The following is a 19,886-nucleotide window of genomic DNA, read 5'->3' on the forward strand; positions in this document are numbered from 1 at the left end:
GTCATATTAGTGTAAAACCCTGTAGTATTACTCTACCGCCTCGGCCCACATGCTTCTCCACCTTCAGATCAAGCTTCTGGAGCTCTCAGCTTGTCCAGAAATGCACGTTTACAGCCGTCTGTCCGTGAGTGGCCGCTTAAAGCCTGATTTGTGTTTTTGTGTAAAGGTGAATTACACTCCCTACCTGTAGGGGGAGCCCCTGAGCAAAGAAATGGACGGACTGTGCCGTTATAAGCAGTATTATGCAGGAATTGCTAAGTTAACCTTAAAAAAGCAGATTTTAAAAAGCAGTGTAGAATAATGCTGATATTTTAATACACTATATGGACAAAAGTATTGGGACACCTGCTCAGCCATTGTCTGACATTCTTCTGAGATGAATGGTATGCTTTGTTGGGGTAACTGTCTCTACCATCCAAGGAAGAAGACTTTCTGCCAGATTTTGGAAAACCCACCTCATCCCATCTAGATGTTTTGGTTGGGACTGGGGGGCTTTATACCCCTCTAGGCATTAGGCATGGTGCCAGTATAGTCTATTTATCTACTCTAGAGGGTCCTATTGTATCGGCAACACTGGCAATACGTCTCCACAGGCCCTGTGTGTGTGTGCGCAATGGGTGCAACGTAAAGTGGCTGAATGAATGAATTAGTTAGAAGAGGTGTCCACAAACATTTGGACTGCTGCAAGTTTCAGAAAACGCTCAGCTGAATGAGATCAGACTGACGAGAGGTCATCAGACAGCTAAGCCTAAAAACAAGCAGGGCCTTGAGGCTGTGGGCTGTGGGCTGGTGGCTCATACCGAGCCGGGGGCACAGCTGGAGCTAGGCTAAGCTAGTGCTAAAGGCTAAAAAAGGCTAAATGCGCACGCTAACGTAAGAAGCCTGTTTGGGCGGCGTTTCCTCCTTCGCTGTGTGAAGCGTGCTCTGTGTGAGTTCCTGTGTGTGAGTGTGTATTTGTGTGTGCGCTGACTCAGCGTTTGTATCTGCAGGACTCCTCCAGTATGGCCGCAACTGGTCCGCCATCGCCAAGATGGTGGGCTCCAAAACCGTGTCGCAGTGCAAGAACTTCTACTTCAACTACAAGAAGAGGCAGAAACTGGACGAGATCCTGCAGCAGCATAAAATGAAATCGGTGCGTGCTCCTGCTTATTCTGCCAGTGAGCGCTTCCCCAGCGCACCACTGACTAGTATTATGTCTGGACTAAGACTAGGGTGGAGATGATGCTTTTGGGTCAGTTAGGGTTGATATTAGGGTTTAGATTGGAGTTTTGGTTAAGTTTAAGATTAAGATGATGGTTTTGGGTGGGTTAGGGTTGATATTAGGGTTTAGATTAGGATTATGATTAGGTTTAGGATTAAGATGATGCTTTTGGGTCAGTTAGGGTTGATATTAGGGTTTAGATTAGAATTTTGGTTAGATTATAGGATTATGGTTAGGTTTAGGATTAAGATGATGGTTTTGGGTCAGTTTAGATTAGGGTTAGTAGGGTTTGGGTTTAGATTAGGATTAAGATGATGGTTTTGGGTCAGTTTAGATCAGGGTTAGTAGGGTTTAGGGTTGGGTTTAGATTAGGATTAAGATTATGCTTTTGGATCAGTTTAGATTAGGGTTAGTAGGGTTTAGGGTTGGGTTTAGATTAGGATTAAGATGATGGTTTTGGGTCGGTTAGGGTTGATATTAGGGTTTAGATTAGAATTTTGGTTAGATAATAGGATTATGGTTAGGTTTAGGATTAAGATGATACTTTTGGGTCAGTTTAGATTAGGGTTAGTAGGGTTTAGGGTTTGGGTTTAGATTAGGATTAAGATGATGGTTTTGGGTCAGTTTAGATTAGGGTTAGTAGGGTTTAGGGTTTGGGTTTAGATTAGGATTAAGATGATGGTTTTGGGTCAGTTTAGATCAGGGTTAGTAGGGTTTAGGGTTGGGTTTAGATTAGGATTAAGATGATGCTTTTGGATCAGTTTAGATTAGGGTTAGTAGGGTTTAGGGTTGGGTTTAGATTAGGATTAAGATGATACTTTTGGATCAGTTTAGATTAGGGTTAGTAGGGTTTAGGTTAGGGTTGATATTAGGATTCATTAGGTTAAGATTAAGATCATGGTTAGTAGGGTTTAGATTAGGATTTTTTGGGGGTCAGTTTAGATTAAAAGATGGTTTTGGTGGTTAGAACAGATGATGGTTTTGGGTCGGTTAGGGTTGATATTAGGGTTTAGATTAGAATTTTGGTTAGGTTTAAGATTAAGATGATGGTTTTGGGTCGGTTAGGGTTGATATTAGGGTTTAGATTAGAATTTTGGAGAGGTTTAAGATTAAGATGATGGTTTTGGGTCGGTTAGGGTTGATATTAGGGTTTAGATTAGAATTTTGGAGAGGTTTAAGATTAAGATGATGGTTTTGGGTCGGTTAGGGTTGATATTAGGGTTTAGATTAGAATTTTGGTTAGGTTTAAGATTAAGATGGTTTTGGGTGGGTTAGTGTTGGTGGGGTTTATGTTCATTAGGTTAAGTTAGGGTTGAGATCAGGGTTGGTAGGGTTTAGGGTAGGCTTTAGATTAGGATTAAGGTTAGGGTCACTGTGTGTGTGTGTGTGTGTGTGTGTGTGTGTGTGTGTGTGTGTGTCCGTCCTACAGATTTGTGTGGTAAGGATTTAAAGTTGGGTTTTAAGTTTAGTAGGTGTTTGCCTTGTTGCTCCTGACTGTGTCCAGTCTGAGGGCAGCACAGTGTCTCCAGCGGAGTGGTGCCAGCTGGGGCAGTGGGAGGTTAAGTGCTCTGTAGAGGTTCCCCCTCCCTCACTGAGGACATGTTTAAACCACAGGAGCACAAAGAGCAGAAAGATCCGCTTTCACAGAGCCTGTTACGCTTAGGGTTAGGATTAGGGTTAGGATCGGGGTTGGTAGGGTTAGGATCGGGGTTGGTAGGATTAGGATTGGTAGGGTTAGGATCGGGGTTGGTAGGGTTAGGATCGGGATTGGTAGGGTTAGGATCGGGATTGGTAGGGTTAGGATCGGGGTTGGTAGGATTAGGATTGGTAGGGTTGGGATTGGTAGGATTAGGATCGGGGTTTGTAGGATTAGGATTGGTAGGGTTAGGATTGGGATTGGTAGGATTAGGATCAGGGTTTGTAGGATTAGGATTGGTAGGGTTAGGATCGGGATTGGTAAGATTAGGATCGGGATTGGTAGGATTAGGATTGGTAGGGTTAGGATCGGGGTTGGTAGGATTAGGATTGGTAGGGTTGGGATTGGTAGGATTAGGATCGGGGTTTGTAGGATTAGGATTGGTAGGGTTAGGATTGGGATTGGTAGGATTAGGATCAGGGTTTGTAGGATTAGGATCAGGGTTTGTAGGATTAGGATTGGTAGGGTTAGGATCGGGATTGGTAGGATTAGGATCGGGATTGGTAGGATTAGGATTGGTAGGGTTAGGTCAGGGCTAAGGTGAGGTTAGGGTTAAGATCAGGGTTAATATTGGGATTAATTGGGTTAGGCTTTAGATTAGGATTCATTCGGTTAAGTTAGGGTTGAGAAGGTTAGTAGGGTTTAGATTAGGATTACAGTTTTAGGGTTTAGGGTTAGTATGGTTTGGTTTTTGGAGTTGGTGTAACGTTACTCAGCCGCAATAATACGTTTCAGTATATTTTAGATTTTTGTGTGTGTGTGTGTGTGTGTGTGTGTGTGTGTGTGTGTGTGTGTGTGTGTGTGTGTAGGAGCAGGAGCGCAAGGCCAGGCGTAAAGGTAAAGCTCTGCAGAGTGAAGAGGCCAGTGCTCCGTCTGCTGCTGATGAAGAAGAAATGGAGGGTTCTGGAGTCAGCGGCAATGAAGAAGAGACTCAGGAGGATGGAGAAGGTATGCACACACACACACACACACACACACACACACACACACACACACACACACACACACACTATATTGTTATATATGCAAATAAGATCTCTCATATCAGTGCATTCCCAGGAGCCTAATGAAGTTTTGAATAAATCTAAAGTATTGGGACACCTGCTCATTCTCTCTGAAAACAGTCAATTAGACTGAATTAAGAGTTTCTCTACTGTCCAGGGAAGAAGGCTTTCTATTAGATATCAGCGGAGCATTGCTGTGAGGATTTGATTGCGTTCAGCGACAGAAGTGTTAATGAGGTCAGGATATTAAATAGCAATCACATCTCCATCTCATAATCTGCTCAGTTCTCCTGCTCCACAGCTCTGTGTCTGGCAGCCTCAGTGTTCCCTGAACAGCTTCAGTGTTTCTCAGTGCTGTTATTTTATTTCATGCAGTGACGTTTTTACACAAAGCTTAATACAGCGGTTCCAGCAATGCTGTGGGCTTCTGAGAAACCTCTGCAAGCACTCAGAAAAATGGTCCCGTGGGTTTCGGATATTATCAGGATGAGCTGTGAGGGAGCCGCTTTGCCCTGTTTCTGGTTCAGTGTCTGCGAGAAATGTGGGCCGGCTCTGGAGTAGATGCGAGTGTCAGATTAGTGGTTTTTAAGGTTTAATTCACACCTCCTGCTTGACCGTAGTGGGTGTGGTTTTCTGCTGCATCGCTTTCACAAGTGCAGTGACGTCTGCTGCCGGAGTCATCCGTAGGTTCAAAGCATATGAAAAGAAGGGCAGATTCCCGGTCAGCCAGATGCACAGCCAACCACTTACGTCACTGCTAGCCTTAGAGAGGAAATGAAAAGCGTGAGAAAACACACACACACACACACACACACACACACACACACGCACACACACCAGGCAGGGCTGGAGTGCACTGATTAAATATTAATTTGGAGAGTTGTCAGGTCAGTAATGATCAGATTTGTGGTTTTATTTATTTATTATTTATTTCATTTTCTTTGAACAGAACTAACCCAACTCTCAGGTCCTGGGGACCCACTGCCCTGATTCCTGCTCCAGCACAGCTGATCCAGCTTATTAGCATTAGCTTTTTAAGCCCTTCAGGAGCTCTGTTGTTTGGAGCCCCACTGATGACCTCCCACATAAAACTCACCCACATAAAAGTCGTGACCACAGCTTAGTAACGCATGGGAATGAGATCCTAAGTCATGACCACTATTTTGTAAGATCCTAAGTCGTTCCCACCACTTACTAAGGTGTGGACACCACTTAATTATCGTTTCCATGCCATACTAAAATGTGGTCACGACTTAGGATTTTGTTCCCACACTTTACTAAGCTGTGGCCACGACTTCATATCTTGTTCCCACGTCTTACTAAATAGTGGTCACGACTTCATATCTTGTTCCCACGTCTTACTCAATAGTGGTCACGACTTAGGATCTCGTTCCCACGTCTTACTAAGTCATACCCAGATTCTTAGGATCTTGTTTGCATGCCTTACTAAGTCATGGCCACAGTTTATTAATAGTGACCACTATTTAGTAAGACATGGGAACAAGATCCTAAGTCGTGGCCACATGAACTGAAAATTAAGTGGTGGCCACGTCTTAGTAAGTGGCGGGAACAAGATCTCATCTTACTAAGTGTGTTGCCACGACTTGGGATCTTGTTCCCACGCCTTACTTAAGTGGTTCCAGTGCCTTACTAAGTCGTGGCCACCACTTAATTATCTAGGCAGCAGCTTAATGCCGCTCATTCGCTGATGTGGCGCTCTGCTGGCTCTGGATACCAACATTCCACTGTTTTCCGATCTCCAGGAGGCCCCAACAACAGCTCGGACACGGAGAGCCTGCCTTCACCTCGCTCCTCGGAGGACAGCAAGGTGAAAGAGGAGAACCCGTCCCGCTCCAAAGCCAACCCCAGCGCCTCTTCATCGTCGTCGTCATCATCCTCGGAGAAGGAGCCCACAGCCCCGGAGCAGGACGAGAAGCCCGTGGTTCAGGCGGAGCAGATGGGCGTGAAGGAGGAGGAGCAGTCGGAGGGAGGCGAGGGAGCGAGGGAGGCGCAGAGCGAGATGGAGGACAAGAAGCCGCCCATGTTGGAGCCGGAAGAAGGGAAGAAAGAGGGGAGGAAGAGGGACAGGGAGCACGGAGGGAAGAGTGGAGCGCAGGACAGCGACTCCAGCGCCACCTGCAGCGCAGACGAGGCGGAGGAGGCTGACAGTGCCGAGAAGAACAGGTGTGTATGCGCTAGGGCTGCGTCATCTGGGCAGAATGCTATGCTGTGTAGGCTACAGGTTCCTGGAGAAGCCCCCTGCTCTACATACACAATGTGGACAAAAGTATTGGGACAGTATACAGTAATCAGTGTTGATCAGTACGTCCAGTTACAGCGTGTGCAAAACCAACCGATATTGATGGGCTGTTACGAAACCTGGCTTGATGAAGCTGGCTTTGGGGTGTTTGAGGTGCTTTGGGGGTGCCTTCTGTGTTTTTCGGGGGTGCGGGGAGTGTGTTGTCGGGTCAGTTAGCGGGGTGTGTGGTGGTGATCTGAGCTGGTTGGTGGTAAATTGATTTGTTTGGTTAAGCTCTTGTTTTTCCGTGACCACAGACAGTGTTTAAATTGGCAGCAGCCAAGGAAACATTACCCTGAGTGCCAGCCAACCAAAACCGCCAGAGAGAGGTGTGTGTGTGTGTGTGTGTGTGTGTGTGTGTGTGTGTGTGTGTGTGTGTGTGTGTGTGTGTGTGTGTGTGTGAGGGGTGTGTGTGTGTGTGTGTGAGGGGTATATATGTGTGTGTGTGTGTGTGTGTGAGGGGTATATATATATATGTGTGTGTGTGTGTGTGGTGTGAGGGGGAGGGGGGTTACATTAGTCCATTGTATGTGTTTATGTTGGGAATGGAATGGTAGAAATGTGTGTGTGTGAGAAAGAGAGAGCATGCGCGAGAGGTGTTCAGTGTTGGGAGTGTGTTTATGAAGTGTAAATAGCTCAGAGTTGACTCCTGACCATATTAAGAAATCACTTCCTCGGTTCCTCTCTTCTCTTGTCACGTCTCTTTGCTGCTCTTCTCATGTCTTTCTTCTTTTTTTTTTTTTTTTTTCTTTTTCTTTTCATCTCATTACTACTTCTGTCTTTCTCGTCACGTCTCTTTGCTGCTCTTCTCTTTGCTGTTCCTCTCATCTCTGTTCTTGTCGTGCCTTGTCTCTTCTGGTCACCCCTCTTTCTGTCCCCTTTCTACTTTTTTCGTCTCTGGTTTCTTTGCTTCTCTTCTCGTCTCTCCTTATCTCATTTCTCGTCTCTCTGCTGCTCTTCTCGTCTCTCTGTTTCTCTTCTCGTCTCTCCTTATCTCATTTCTCGTCTCTCTGCTGCTGTTCTCGTCTCTCTGCTGCTCTTGTCTCTGTTCGTGTCGCTCCCTGTCTTTTCTGGTCACACCTCTTCTCATCTTTTTGCTGATCCTCTCGTCTCTCTGCTGCTCTTCTCGTCTCTCTGCTGCTCTTCTCGTCTCTTTGCTGCTCGTCTCGTCTCTCGTCTCTCTGCTGCTCGTCTCGTCTCTCGTCTCTCTGCTGCTTGTCTCGTCTCTTTGCTGCTATTCTCGTCTCTCGTCTCTCTGCTGCTCTTCTCGTCTCTCTGCTGCTCTTCTCGTCTCTTTGCTGCTCGTCTCGTCTCTCGTCTCTCTGCTGCTCGTCTCGTCTCTCGTCTCTCTGCTGCTTGTCTCGTCTCTTTGCTGCTATTCTCGTCTCTCGTCTCTCTGCTGCTCTTCTCGTCTCTCTGCTGCTCTTCTCGTCTCTCGTCTCTCTGCTGCTCTTCTCGTCTCTCTGCTGCTCTTCTCGTCTCTCGTCTCTCTGCTGCTCTTCTCGTCTCTCTGCTGCTTGTCTCGTCTCTTTGCTGCTCTTCTCGTCTCTCGTCTCTCTGCTGCTCTTCTCGTCTCTCTGCTGCTCTTCTCGTCTCTGCTGTGGTCGCTCCCTTACTTTTCTGGTCACACCTCTTCTCCTCTTTGCTGATCCTCTTGTCTCTATGCTGCTCTTCTTGGCTGCTCTTCTTGCTTCCCTTCTCTCTTTGCTGCTGCTCTCGTCTCTGTTGGTGTTCTCGTCTCTTTGCTGCTCTTCTCCTCTTATCTTCTCGTCTGTCTCTCTCTCACCCCAGAATGATGTCCCCCAGGCCCAGTCTGCTGAGTTATGCCCATGATGGAGTGATCTCTACTGCACTGCAGAAACCACTGGACCTCAAGCAGCTCAAACAGAGGGCAGCCGCCATACCTCCAATAGTGAGTGTTTATACAAAACACACGCACACACACACACACACACACACACACACAGAGACCTTAATAATAGTGTCCCTGCCCATCACACAGTCGGTCAGATGTCTCAATGATCTACTGGGTTCAGTAAGAAACGTGTAGCCCCTCCAGGATCAGAGGAGATATGTGTGGAGATATGTGTGTGTGTGTGTGTGTGTGTGTGTGTGTGTGTGTGTGTGTGTGTGTGTGTGTGTGCTGGATCACACTCTGGTGTGCAATCTGATCCCTCCACTGGATTAGGTGCTCTGGCCTGCCTCTGTTGCTATGGATAATAAGACTGGGGTTAATCTCTCCGGCATCAGAGAGGGCCTGCTCTCCTCCATCTCTCCATACAACACACAGTCCTTGGGTAACGGAGGGAGTGTGTGTGTGTGTGTGTGTGTGTGTGTGTGTGTGTGTGTGTGTGTGTGTGTGTGTGTGTGTTTTACAGGAATGATGGAGAGACAGCACTAGTGAATAGTTCCTCAGTTTGATTGATGCATCACCTCCAATTTGACCCCAATTCTGTTTGAATAATTCAGTACCGTTCAGGATTATTTAGAAGAAAAAGGCTCAGATACTATATGTCCAAATATTTGTGGACACCCGTTCTAATGAGCGCGTTCAGCTACTTTAAGGCACACACACACAGCTTGTCTAGGCCACTCTGACTCCAGCTGGTCATGGCAAAGCAGCATGACCTGGGATTTGAACCAGCGTGGTATTTCTAGAAGTAATTCCTAGTTGCAGCTCTAATAGCCTCTCTCTCTCTCTCTCTCTCTCTCTCTCTCTCTCTCTCTCTCTCTCTCTCTCCCTGTAGATGCCTGAAATGTCCTCAGCCGGTGTTTTGGGAAAGCATCAGGTTCTTCCTGACGCTCTGGCTCTTTACGAGCAGCAGATCACAATGGCCCACGAGTCCTCCCAGGAGGCCAAACAACAACAGCAGCAGCAGCCACAGCCGGTCAAACCACAGCATTACCCTGGCGGCGGCGGCGGTGGTGGCAGGGACACAAGCAGCCCACGAGTCCGGACCAGGAGCCCCACTCCCTCCGAACGAGAGAAAGAGGGTACTGCACTTCCCTCTTTACTGGTTCTTCAGTTCGCCTGCTTAACCTTCCCGTTATATTCACCAAACACACTGCTGTGCTGGTGTATGGGGTGTAATGGGGTCCTCAGAGAGATGTGTGAGGTGTGTGAGGGGAAGAGGAATGATGGAACGGGCACACACACAGTCAGGTTCAGTGTGATGATTGGTGATAATTGCCACCTGGTTTGTCCTGAAACGTCCCCCTGACTGCGATTAGCCCACATGTTGCATGTACGGCGCAGCGTGGAGCGGGCCTCTAGTGGTCCTAATGAGCAGCAAATGCTGCCAGCTGCAGTGAGAGAGACGCTTAAGCCATCAAATTTCTACTAATACTAGCCGGCTTCCAGTTATACGTTTAGCAAGCGTTACTGCTTTTAGCAGAATCCTCTTATTATGGCTCTGGTGTTTGCAGTTCAGAGATGCCAGGCAGGACAAGCAGTGGCCACCTAATGAGGGCTGAAATCTTCGAGCCTGTTTACACCTGCCATTATCATGTGTTCTGAATCCAGACAGTTTCTGGATCTACTTTACGCAGGTTAAAATGCGTCCCCAGTCTGATCAGATGACGCCCGATTTTACTTCCTGTGTACGACGGCTCCTCATCAGGGAAGCCAAATCCACAGTAATTACTACTCGCATGAACGTATTTCCGCTCGCCTGACTGAATCCGATCCCAGAAAACTCCTTCCTCTTACTCTTGTATTACATGTGAACGAGATCCGTCTCCAACCACCCTCGAATGTGCTTTGAGGGATCAGATCGTAATCCGATCACAATGCTGCGTCCTGGAGGTGTTCACTCCAGGCTTTTCATGCGAGCAAGTAAAATCGGGATGTGATCCGATCACCAGAAACGCTGTTAATGCCAGGTGTAAACCGGCTCTCGGTGCCACCACGTCCAACAACGTCCACCACACATCTGGGGGCGCAAATGCACCAGACAGTTCTTGGAGAGCTGAGCTGAGCAGAGACATTTTTTGGACCAGCTTCAGATTTGGAAAGCGATCAGACCATCCGTAGGGACGGTCATTTCCAGTCATGGGCCTTCTGTGCCAGCTGATTAGAGTGTCATGTGACTTATGGCTTGATGAGTCATCGCTTATTCCATCTTTACTTTTTTTTTTATTTTTTTATTGCATATTGGCTTTAGCGATGTTCTGACTTGTTTATCCATGTTTATCCATAAATGTTTTGTTCTGAAATATTAGAATTAAGATAATACGAGGGTTTAGCATTAATACTGACAGCGCTCTGGTGCTGTGGTGCTGAACTGTGAGCGGTAAAGTCGATCCCGTTTTCTCTTATTTTTGGATTCTTCGATTCTTCATTATCTTCCAAACGATGGGTAAAAAGGTTAAGAAGCCCATGATCATTTCTAGACCCCCAGGTGTTTATTCTTCAGCTGAAACTGCAGTAGAGCGCATATTCTCTATGAAGTAGGAGAGCTGAGCGTCCGTTTATAGATTGCATTGCCTGATCGGGGTCTTAGCACTTACCCATCATGCAGCCAGTAGAGGACTAATGATGGGCAAGGTGTTTTTTTGGGGGGGGGGGGGGGGGGGGTGGCGTCTTTTCCACAGCACTCCTCTGTGTTTAAGCTTCAGAAAGCTCCAGACACTGTTCTGCTTGTGTCACTGAAGTTTTCTTGAATGTGTGATGCCCCTGAACCCGGCCCTGCCACCAGAGGGCTGACTGGTCTCTTTAACCCTGTCCCCTTTATTTGCTGCTACTGAGCTTCATGTCTAGTCTGTGATGTTGCTAATAAGAAGTGCAGCGCTGGAACTGGGTGAGTGGTTTTGGTGTTAGCTGCGAGTGTGTGTGTGTGTGTTGTGGTTTTGTGCTCAGCTGTAGTGTATTTGTCCCTGCAGAACTGGAGGTAAACGAAAGATGGCTACAGACTCTACTGCATGGATTATGTAGGTTCACACACCACACAGCCACACACACACGCACACACACACACACACATGCACTGTCTCTCTCCCTCTCCCTCTCGCTCAGACTGTGTACAATCAAGGGTAGCGGTCAGCTCTGAGTGTGTTGTGGGTACGATTTTGCATGTTTGCGCTGAAAGGTAAGGTGCATCCTGGTGTAATGTGGATTTGCTGCTGCAGAGCGAGTGATTATGACTGCTGGAGTTGGCCTGTGTCAGTGAAATCGAAGTGTGTGCGAGTGATTGTGTGCGAGTGATTGTGTGCGAGTGATTGTGTGCGAGTGATTGTGTGCGTGTGTGTGAGAGGTAGGGCTGCATATTATGTCATATATTAATTATCTTCATTTTTGCCCAGTGTTGAAAAAGGCTTCAGTATGCAAATCGTCCCCTTAACCAATCATGGCTTAAAGTGTTTTTGACCAATCACAGCTCCAGATGAGTTTCAGTGAGTGTTCAGTGAGGAATCAGGTTAGTCGTATAATCCAGCAAATGATGCTCATTGTTTAACTATAAAAGGCAACCATGAATAAATAGTAGCCAGGGCTCCTGGGAGGTGTGACTGTCTAAGCGCTAGGGCTGGGCGATATGGTAAAAATACTGTATCATGATTTTAAAGCCATTTTCCTGATATTTATCAGTTGCTATTTATCAGTAAACATTATCAGTTTATCACTTGGGGGCGCACTAGCCTGGTTTGGAACAGTAAAAGTGTTTATCATTTATCGGCATAGACATTTATTTGTTATTATTTTATTGGACAAATCACATTTATCAAAAATATTTGTAGATGGAAATTTCTGCACTTTCATTTCATTTTAAAATTAGATTTATCATCAGACGTTAAGGCAACTGGGAAGGTTCAGCAGTAATTCACAAAGTGACAGGATTCCCCTCTGCTGCATTGTAATATATAGTGCTGCAGTGTTATATAGTGGGCAGTGGTGGCTCAGCGGTTAGAGCGCCGGGCTATCGATAACAGGGTTGTGGGTTCGATTCCCGGGCTTGGCAAGCTGCCACTGGGCGCTGGAGTTGGCTGCCCACCGCTCTGGGTGTGCGTATTCACTGCCCTTAGTGCACTAGTGTGTGTGTTTGTGTGTGTGTGTGTGTTCACTACCACAGATGGGTTAAATGCGGTGTACACTGTACAGTGACAAATACATGCACCTTTACCTTAATATTTTACTTATATAATCATAATATCATAATATTGATACAGAAAAATCAATTTAAGCAGAAATAGCAATGCTTTAGCCCTGCTGCAGCCCTAATGTGTGTGTGTTTGAGCGAGTGACACAGGTGTGTGTGTGTGTGTGTGTGTGTGTGTGTGTGTGTGTGTAGATTGGGCTTTGATCTTCATACCTGCTCAGATGGAGTGAACTCGACCCACACTCTCCTGCAGTCTCCTACTCAAACCTGCACTCTGGCATCACTTACACTCTCTTCGTGTGTGTGTGTGTGTGTGTACACAGATAAGCCCCGGGCGTTCTCTCCGCTCGCTGACGTCAAGAAGGCTCCGGATGACCTCAGAGCCGTGTGCGTGGGACGGCCCGTGATGTCACCGTTCCAGCTCTCTCCCAGAGACATGGCCAAACTGAGCCACGAGCAGCTGCTGCACTACAACTCCAGTAAGAGCTGCTTCCATTTACTCCCTCGTCCACTCAGCTGTGCTCAACTACTTAACCCCAGTCCCATCCGGCCGTCCGTCCATCAGTCTGCTGAGTCATTCGCTTAGCCTAGCTTTTTATCTGTCTCTCTGTCTGTTTCTATGTCTGCAGTCTATCCAACTGCTTTGGAGACATGAGAGAGTTCTAAGAGATGAGACGTGTAAACCGTCTAGTCCCTGTGGAGAAATACTGCCAATAGAGCAGGACTCTCTGGAGCAGATTAACAAACATGAGCCTATTGGCTCCATGCTGCCTAATGCCAGGCATGGGCTAGAGGGGTATAAAGCCCCCCAGCATTGAGCTGTGGAGCAGTGAAACTCCAAGGCCCTCTGGAATAGATGGTGATGCTCCATCCAGTACTTTTGGGATTGAGTTGGGGATGATGAGGTGGGGTGGGGATGATGAGGTGGTGATCATCATCCAGCGTCCTATCTCACTAACACTCTTGTCGCTGAATGCAATCAAATCCTCAGCAAGACAGCAAGTCTTCTCCAAAATCTAGTAGAAAGCTTTCCTCCCTGGACAGTAGGGATCGGCTCTTTTTAACACCCTTGATTTCAGATGAAACAATAAAAATGAGCAGGTGTCCCAATACTTTTGTCACAGTAACAAGAACAGCCTGTTTAATTTCTGTAGATAAAGGGAGGTTAAAAAGGGTCAAGCTGAAGAGCTGCAGCTGGTAAACACAAGCACACAAGTGGAAAATGCACCAGAAATAAAGAATATGGGCTCTTTAATGGATATTTTAGGAAGCTTCTATCTTTAAGATTCTTCTGCAGCAGCTTTTATCTTTATTCTGCTGTCTGTTAAAGTAAAGTTCAGATGATGTTACATCTCTCTCTCTCTCTCTCTCTCTCCCTCTCTTTTTCTGAGTAGCTCTCCAGCAGCAGGAGAGGATGAGTGCTGTGCGGCCGCTGCACATCCCTGAGCCCCCTCCCCTCATCTCCTCAGCCAAACCCGGCGGCTCCATCACACAGGTACAGCTAGGACCGCCTGCCTGACAACCTCCGCTAGCATCCCCCTACACACGTGCACCTACACACACACACACACATCATGCGATTACTCACACGAGACACCCACGTTACTGTGTGGATGCATGACCAGCATAAGTGGGCACCAAATTGCACATGCCCACTTCTGCTGACCATGCCTGTGGAATCAATCTGGTCAATAATCAAAGTGTTCATTTGAATAGAACCTTGTTTTTTGGGCTGATACCGATCGCCAGTCCTCTCGGGTTTGGAACGGGGCACCGGCTCCATATTATGGGTCTAGAATGGGATGTCGTAGAAAAGCTCTTATAGGTGTAATCTGTAAGTGTCCCAATACTTTTGTCCATACAGTGTAAACATTTGATGCATATATTTCTTACAGGGTACTCCAGTGCAGATGCACAGCCCAGCCCATGGCTCTGATCACGCCAAGCTGTCTGCACCGGGGTCTCTGCCCTGGATGGATCAGAGGAAGATAGGTGTGTGTTCATACATTCTCCTCGCTGCCGTGTGTTAACCTTGTATCTCCATTTTTTTGTCGTTTTTCTTTTTAATCTAATCTGAATCTTGCAGTTGTTTACATTGTGTTAGAATTTCATGATGAATGGACCAATAGAAATGCTCCAAAATAAATAAATAAATTTTACTGTATTTGATGTTCGCACCAGCTGTGAGCACCACTGAGCACCTTCACCGCTCACAGTGCAGGTCACCCTGCCGTCCTTTTATACCCCATCTGTTAGGGATGTCCTGATCAATGGTTTTATCTGCTGATTCCGATCCCAGTCCGATCTGATCTTTGTGTTTTCTGTATTAATAATAATAATAATAATCATCATCATCATCGTCATCCAGCACTACAGTTTAGGTAAGCTGTGCTAATCCACAGCAGTAAAATCACTATCACTAGAGCTATCTAGAACAAAAAGGGTTCTACCACCTTTGACCCAGGACAGTGTGTTTCCTGTTAAATACTTATGTAGATGGACATGGTTAATTAGGTGTGTGTCTCTCTGTCTCGCTCTCAGGTGGGTACCCCATGGTGAAGCAGGAGCAGCTCTCTCCTCGTGGTCCCTCTTCCTCTCAGGCGGAGAATCTCTCCAGCCAGGCTGCCGCCCACGACAGCCTCAGCGCTCGTGGTTAGTGTGGATGAGTGTGTTGGAAGCTCCCATTATAACCAGTCTACACACACACACACACACACACACACACACACACACACAGCTTCAGCTCCTCATTTACCTTTTACACCCTCCTGACCTCACTCATCTGTGAAGGACTGGGCTTAGCAAAGCTTGGCGTAAATGGTGATGTTTAGGCAGTGGCATTTAGTGCCCTTCAGTTCAGTCAGGAATCGAGTCGTGAGATTTGAGGTGATTCACTGACTTGATTCCTAAAGAATTCCCAGTGAATCACCTCAAATCTCACGACTCGAATCAGGGAATCACCTCAAATCCCACGACTCGAATCAGGGAATCACCTCAAATCTCACAACTCGAATCAGGGAATCGCCTCAAAATCTCACGACTCGAATCAGGGAATCACCTCAAATCTCACGACTCGAATCAGGGAATCGCCTCAAAATCTCACGGCTCGAATCAGGGAATCACCTCAAATCTCACGGCTCGAATCAGGGAATCAGCTCAAAATCTCACGGCTCGAATCAGGGAATCACCTCAAATCTCACGACTCGAATCAGGGAATCACCTCAAAGTGAGATGTGATGGTATTGGAGTGTGAGAGGACGCAGCTGTGCAGAGGGTAGAGGAAATCTGGTCAGGATGGTGGATTATAGACGGTAACTGACGCTAGAGCTGGAAGACATGGATGCTGAAGCAGTTGAACATGAGAGGGAGTGTTCGAGCACTCTGTTGCTTTTCTTTTCTTTTTCTTTTCTCCTCACTCACTCACTGCACAGCCTGCAGCTCCCTCTCCTGTAATTATTCAGCGGTTATTAAGCAAAAAAACGATTCTCCAGCCGTTTAGATGTCCAGATTTAGTGAAGTCCCACAGGGCTCCAGTTTAGGACCTATGAAGCTGATTATGTAGGTGGAGGAGTGTGGGCTTATACGCAGTTTTAAGGGGTTTAAATGTGTTAACCCCCTGTGCTGTGGTCAAGCTTTACAGACAGTCACTTTTTTGACCAATGCATTTAATAACCTTTAGGCTCTTTGTGGTTTCTGCTGTGTGTGTTGCAGGACCCATGCCAGCTGTACAGGGGGGTAGCATCACTAAAGGCCTCCCTGGCACACGCGTGCACCAAGATTCACCCATATCATACCGTGGCGGCTCCATCACTCAGGTAAGTGTGTGCATATCGTCGCGGCCATGGAAAAGCCTTGTGTCCCCGATACGGCAGCTTCACAGGAGAAGAAAAAGTGCTGGTGCTGCATAAAAAACTACAGAACAGGGGGGAGCAGGCAGGAATGAGGAGACGGCGGTGGCCGACAAGACAAGGCGAGCAGATTCACCATTTGTGCTGGACATAGATGGAATTAGGCCTCCGTCTCCGTAACCAATTAGTGCACACACACACACTCACACACTCACTACTAAGCAAACACACACACAGTGGACAGTGAGCTCACTCTACGATTCTCCAAAGCACAGTATTGATTTTATTAGGTGATGTATCCCCCCTCTATCCCCCCTGTATCCCTTGTATCACCTCCATGCATGTGGGAGGCTTATACGGGCCTCGATACGGCCGTGTATGATCTCGCCCCATCACACTCCAGTGAACCAAGTACAAAAACATGTATGTGCGTGTGCCGCTTCCCGTCACGAGTGCCCACCCACAGCTCAGTGTGACATAACCAGTCCTGTGTCTGCACTCTGTTGCCATGACAGCAGGTACACAGTGTCCACTCCTGTTCTCTCCTTTTATTAATGTGTTTACACGTCTCCTCCGCACACCAGTGTCACAGATCTCACACACACACACACTCTCCCACACAGTGAACGCCACCTTGTCGGCTGTGACACACATTTTCTTGAAGCTAAAAGAGGAGTGTGGAATGAGCCGGGGTGTTCAGTCAGGCGCGGGTCAGATGGGAGTGTGTGTGTGTGTGTGTGTGTGTGTGTGTGTGTGTGTGTGTGTGTGTGAGATACTCTGGGACTGACTCTGAGCTAAGCGGCTTTTCAGCAACACACACTCACACACACACACACACACACACACACACACACTCACTAAGCGTGTTAATGGAGCGCTGGCCAGGACTTCCAACTTCGTAATGTTGGATCCGAGCTGGAATGCTGTGCTCCCTGTGCATCCTTTCGATCCCGTGCACAGTTTCCATGCAGCGTCCGTTTCCTGTCCATTTTTATCCTACAGGAATGACTGACGGACCGTCTCGTGCATGTGGAATTGCAAACATGACAACTGCTGCTTAGCAACAGCAAAGCAACCTAATGCGCCTTGCTACCACACAGGACATCTTAGCCGCTATATTTAGCAACAGCACAGCAGCCACTCGGAGTAGTATAGCAACCGCCAAGCAACTGCATGGCAACCACTCGGGATACCATATCAGGTGATTAGCAGCAGTCTGTGAACTGCCATGTAACGACCTAGGATACTAAAGCGACTACTTAGCAAACGCATAGCATAGCATAACCACCTGGGAGACCATACCATAGCAACTGCCTAGCAGCCATTTGGAACAGCCTAGCAACTGCATAGCAGCCACCTTGAGGAACCACCAGAGGAACGTCTTTGCAGTAGTCAAGCAAGTCTGGGATACCTTAGCAACTGCATAGCAACCACCTGGGACACCAGAGCAACTACTTAGCAATAGTCTATTCTGGGATGCCATAGGAACTGCTTTGCAAAGGCATAGCAACCACCTAACACTCTAGCATCCACCTGGAAATTGTGTTAGCTGCATAATCTCCTTTCTGGGTTTACTTTTATTATTATTATTATAATTATTATTATTATCATTATTATATTATAATAATTATTATTATTGTAATCTTTTTAATTAAGACTAAATAAGGTGGTGGTTGTGCAGGTTCAGTGTTTCCAGGGCACTTTTTCAAAGCATGCTTCTGATCTGATCAAGTAAACACACACACACACACACACACACACACACACACACACACACACACACACTCTCACTCCTACCCCTCTGTAGGAAGATACTTTGTATTGTTATATATGCTATTTTGGTTTAGTATGCTGTGCTGCTGGTCTTATGACCGGGTAATGACTGCGGTGTGTGTGTGTGTGTGTGTGTGTGTGTGTGTGTGTGTGTGTGTGTGTGTGTGTGTACAGGGCACCCCAGCAGACGTGCTGTATAAGGGCACCATCACTCGGCTGATCACCGAGGACAGCCCCAGCAGGGACCGAGCCAGAGAGGAAAACCAAGCCAAGGGGCATGTTGTGTATGAAGGCATCAGCGGACACATTCTCTCCTACGACCGTAAGTCTGTAACACTCACCTCCTCACCCTCTCTCTCCCTCGCAGACACACACGCAGACAGACACACACACACACACACAGTACCCTCCTAATGTTTCCACCCCCTGTAGAAGTTAGAGCTGCTTACCTGAGCAGTAAGTGTTTAACTTTACTGTATTTATGTTTCCCTGCATCTGTTCTAACAGGATCCTATATTGGCCTATATGCACCTACCTGCCACCACACACTCGCTTCCGTCAGTAATCTCTGATAGACGTGCTTAGATGTGGTTTCTGACACTGTTTGACTCCCTGTCCTCCATAAACTTTTAAAGCTTAAACACAGGCCAAACTCAGGCTGTGCTACAGAACATATACGATCTCAGAAGCCTGGTAAACAAGTCTGCATGAACCCAAAGTCTGCTCTCCTCTCTCACGCTGAATGTCTGCTCTCTGTAGGCACTCCAAACCCTAAGGAGGAGGGAAGGGGAGAGGTGCTGAGCCTCAAAAGGCCATATGACGTCATGGAAGCAGGGCTTTCTCGAGTGCTGCCGATGCGGGACTCGATGCCCACTGCTGAGGGTCAGTGCGGGCTAAAAAACCCTCCATATACCAACCTCATACATTCTCTGCACATTTACCTTCAAAGCCTCTACAAACTCTCTCTCTTGCTCTCTCCCTGTGCGTGTAGGTCTGATAGGCAGAGCAATGCCTCAGGAGAGGGAGAGTCCCCATCCTCATCATATCCGTGGCTCCATCTCGCAGGGTGAGAAGCCATTGCCTTCCTGGTCCGGTTCAGAAACTAGGGGGTCAGAATAGTCTTTCCTGTAAACCCGTAATTATCACTTGATGGGAGCAAGTTTTAAGTAGGGAAGATTGTGTACGATGGGTTTCACATCAGCAGTGTTGATTGTTAATGTTAGTTGGATGTTGGGAGATGACGGGAGGATGGGAGTTGGCAATTAGTCGTCTCTCCTCTCTGCCTCTCAGGTATCCCCCGTCACGTGGAGGCCCAGGAAGAGTACCTGCGTAGGGAGGCGAAGCAGCTGAAGCGTGACTCGCCATCCCCTCGCGGCCCTGCCCTTACCGCAGTTCCCACTGTGAAGGAGCCGGGTCGTTCCATTCACCTCATACCACCAGAGGGCGTGGTGATGACCAAACCGCCTAAAGAGGGCTCCATCACACAGGTACGTACACACACAAACGCCACCTTTACCTCGGTTCATTGTTTCTTATTATTCAGCAACAACTCTGAATGATTCAGTAACTGCCATGAGGTATTTGTTATCCGCTTAGAATTATTCGGTAGCCGCTGTGAATTATTCAGTGTCTACTATAAGTTACTCATTATCCGCTATGAATTATTTGGTAGCCACTGTAAATTATTTGGTAGCCACTGTGAATTATTCATTATCCGCTATGAATTATTTGGTAGCCACTGTGAATTATTCATTATCCGCTATGAATTATTTGGTAGCCACTGTGAATTATTCATTATCCGCTATGAATTATTTGGTAGCCACTGTGAATTATTTGGTAGCCACTGTGAATTATTCAGTGTCTACTATGAATTATTTAGTAGCCAATGTGAATTATTTAGTAGCCAATGTGAATTATTTAGTAGCCACTGTGAATTATTCAGTAGCCTTTGTGAATTATTCTGTCTACTATGA

At 47.0% G+C, this 19,886-nt stretch overlaps 1 protein-coding gene across 1 annotated transcript in view; it reads left to right on the forward strand.

The window, feature by feature from the left end:
• The window catches only part of ncor2 (nuclear receptor corepressor 2), a 52,424-nt gene that overhangs the window by 16,565 nt on the left and 15,973 nt on the right, over positions 1 to 19,886 (forward strand). The window contains 15 exon segments of the mRNA XM_072682518.1: positions 990 to 1,132; positions 3,707 to 3,845; positions 5,665 to 6,085; positions 7,992 to 8,112; positions 8,948 to 9,194; positions 11,082 to 11,129; positions 12,616 to 12,771; positions 13,687 to 13,787; positions 14,188 to 14,284; positions 14,834 to 14,944; positions 16,004 to 16,107; positions 18,088 to 18,235; positions 18,673 to 18,795; positions 18,905 to 18,979; positions 19,204 to 19,400. Coding sequence (XP_072538619.1) covers positions 990 to 1,132; positions 3,707 to 3,845; positions 5,665 to 6,085; positions 7,992 to 8,112; positions 8,948 to 9,194; positions 11,082 to 11,129; positions 12,616 to 12,771; positions 13,687 to 13,787; positions 14,188 to 14,284; positions 14,834 to 14,944; positions 16,004 to 16,107; positions 18,088 to 18,235; positions 18,673 to 18,795; positions 18,905 to 18,979; positions 19,204 to 19,400 — 2,231 coding nt within the window.

The sequence above is a fragment of the Salminus brasiliensis genome, chromosome 6 (assembly GCF_030463535.1).
Source record: "Salminus brasiliensis chromosome 6, fSalBra1.hap2, whole genome shotgun sequence".
In the NCBI taxonomy this organism is placed as follows: Eukaryota; Metazoa; Chordata; class Actinopteri; order Characiformes; family Bryconidae; genus Salminus; species Salminus brasiliensis.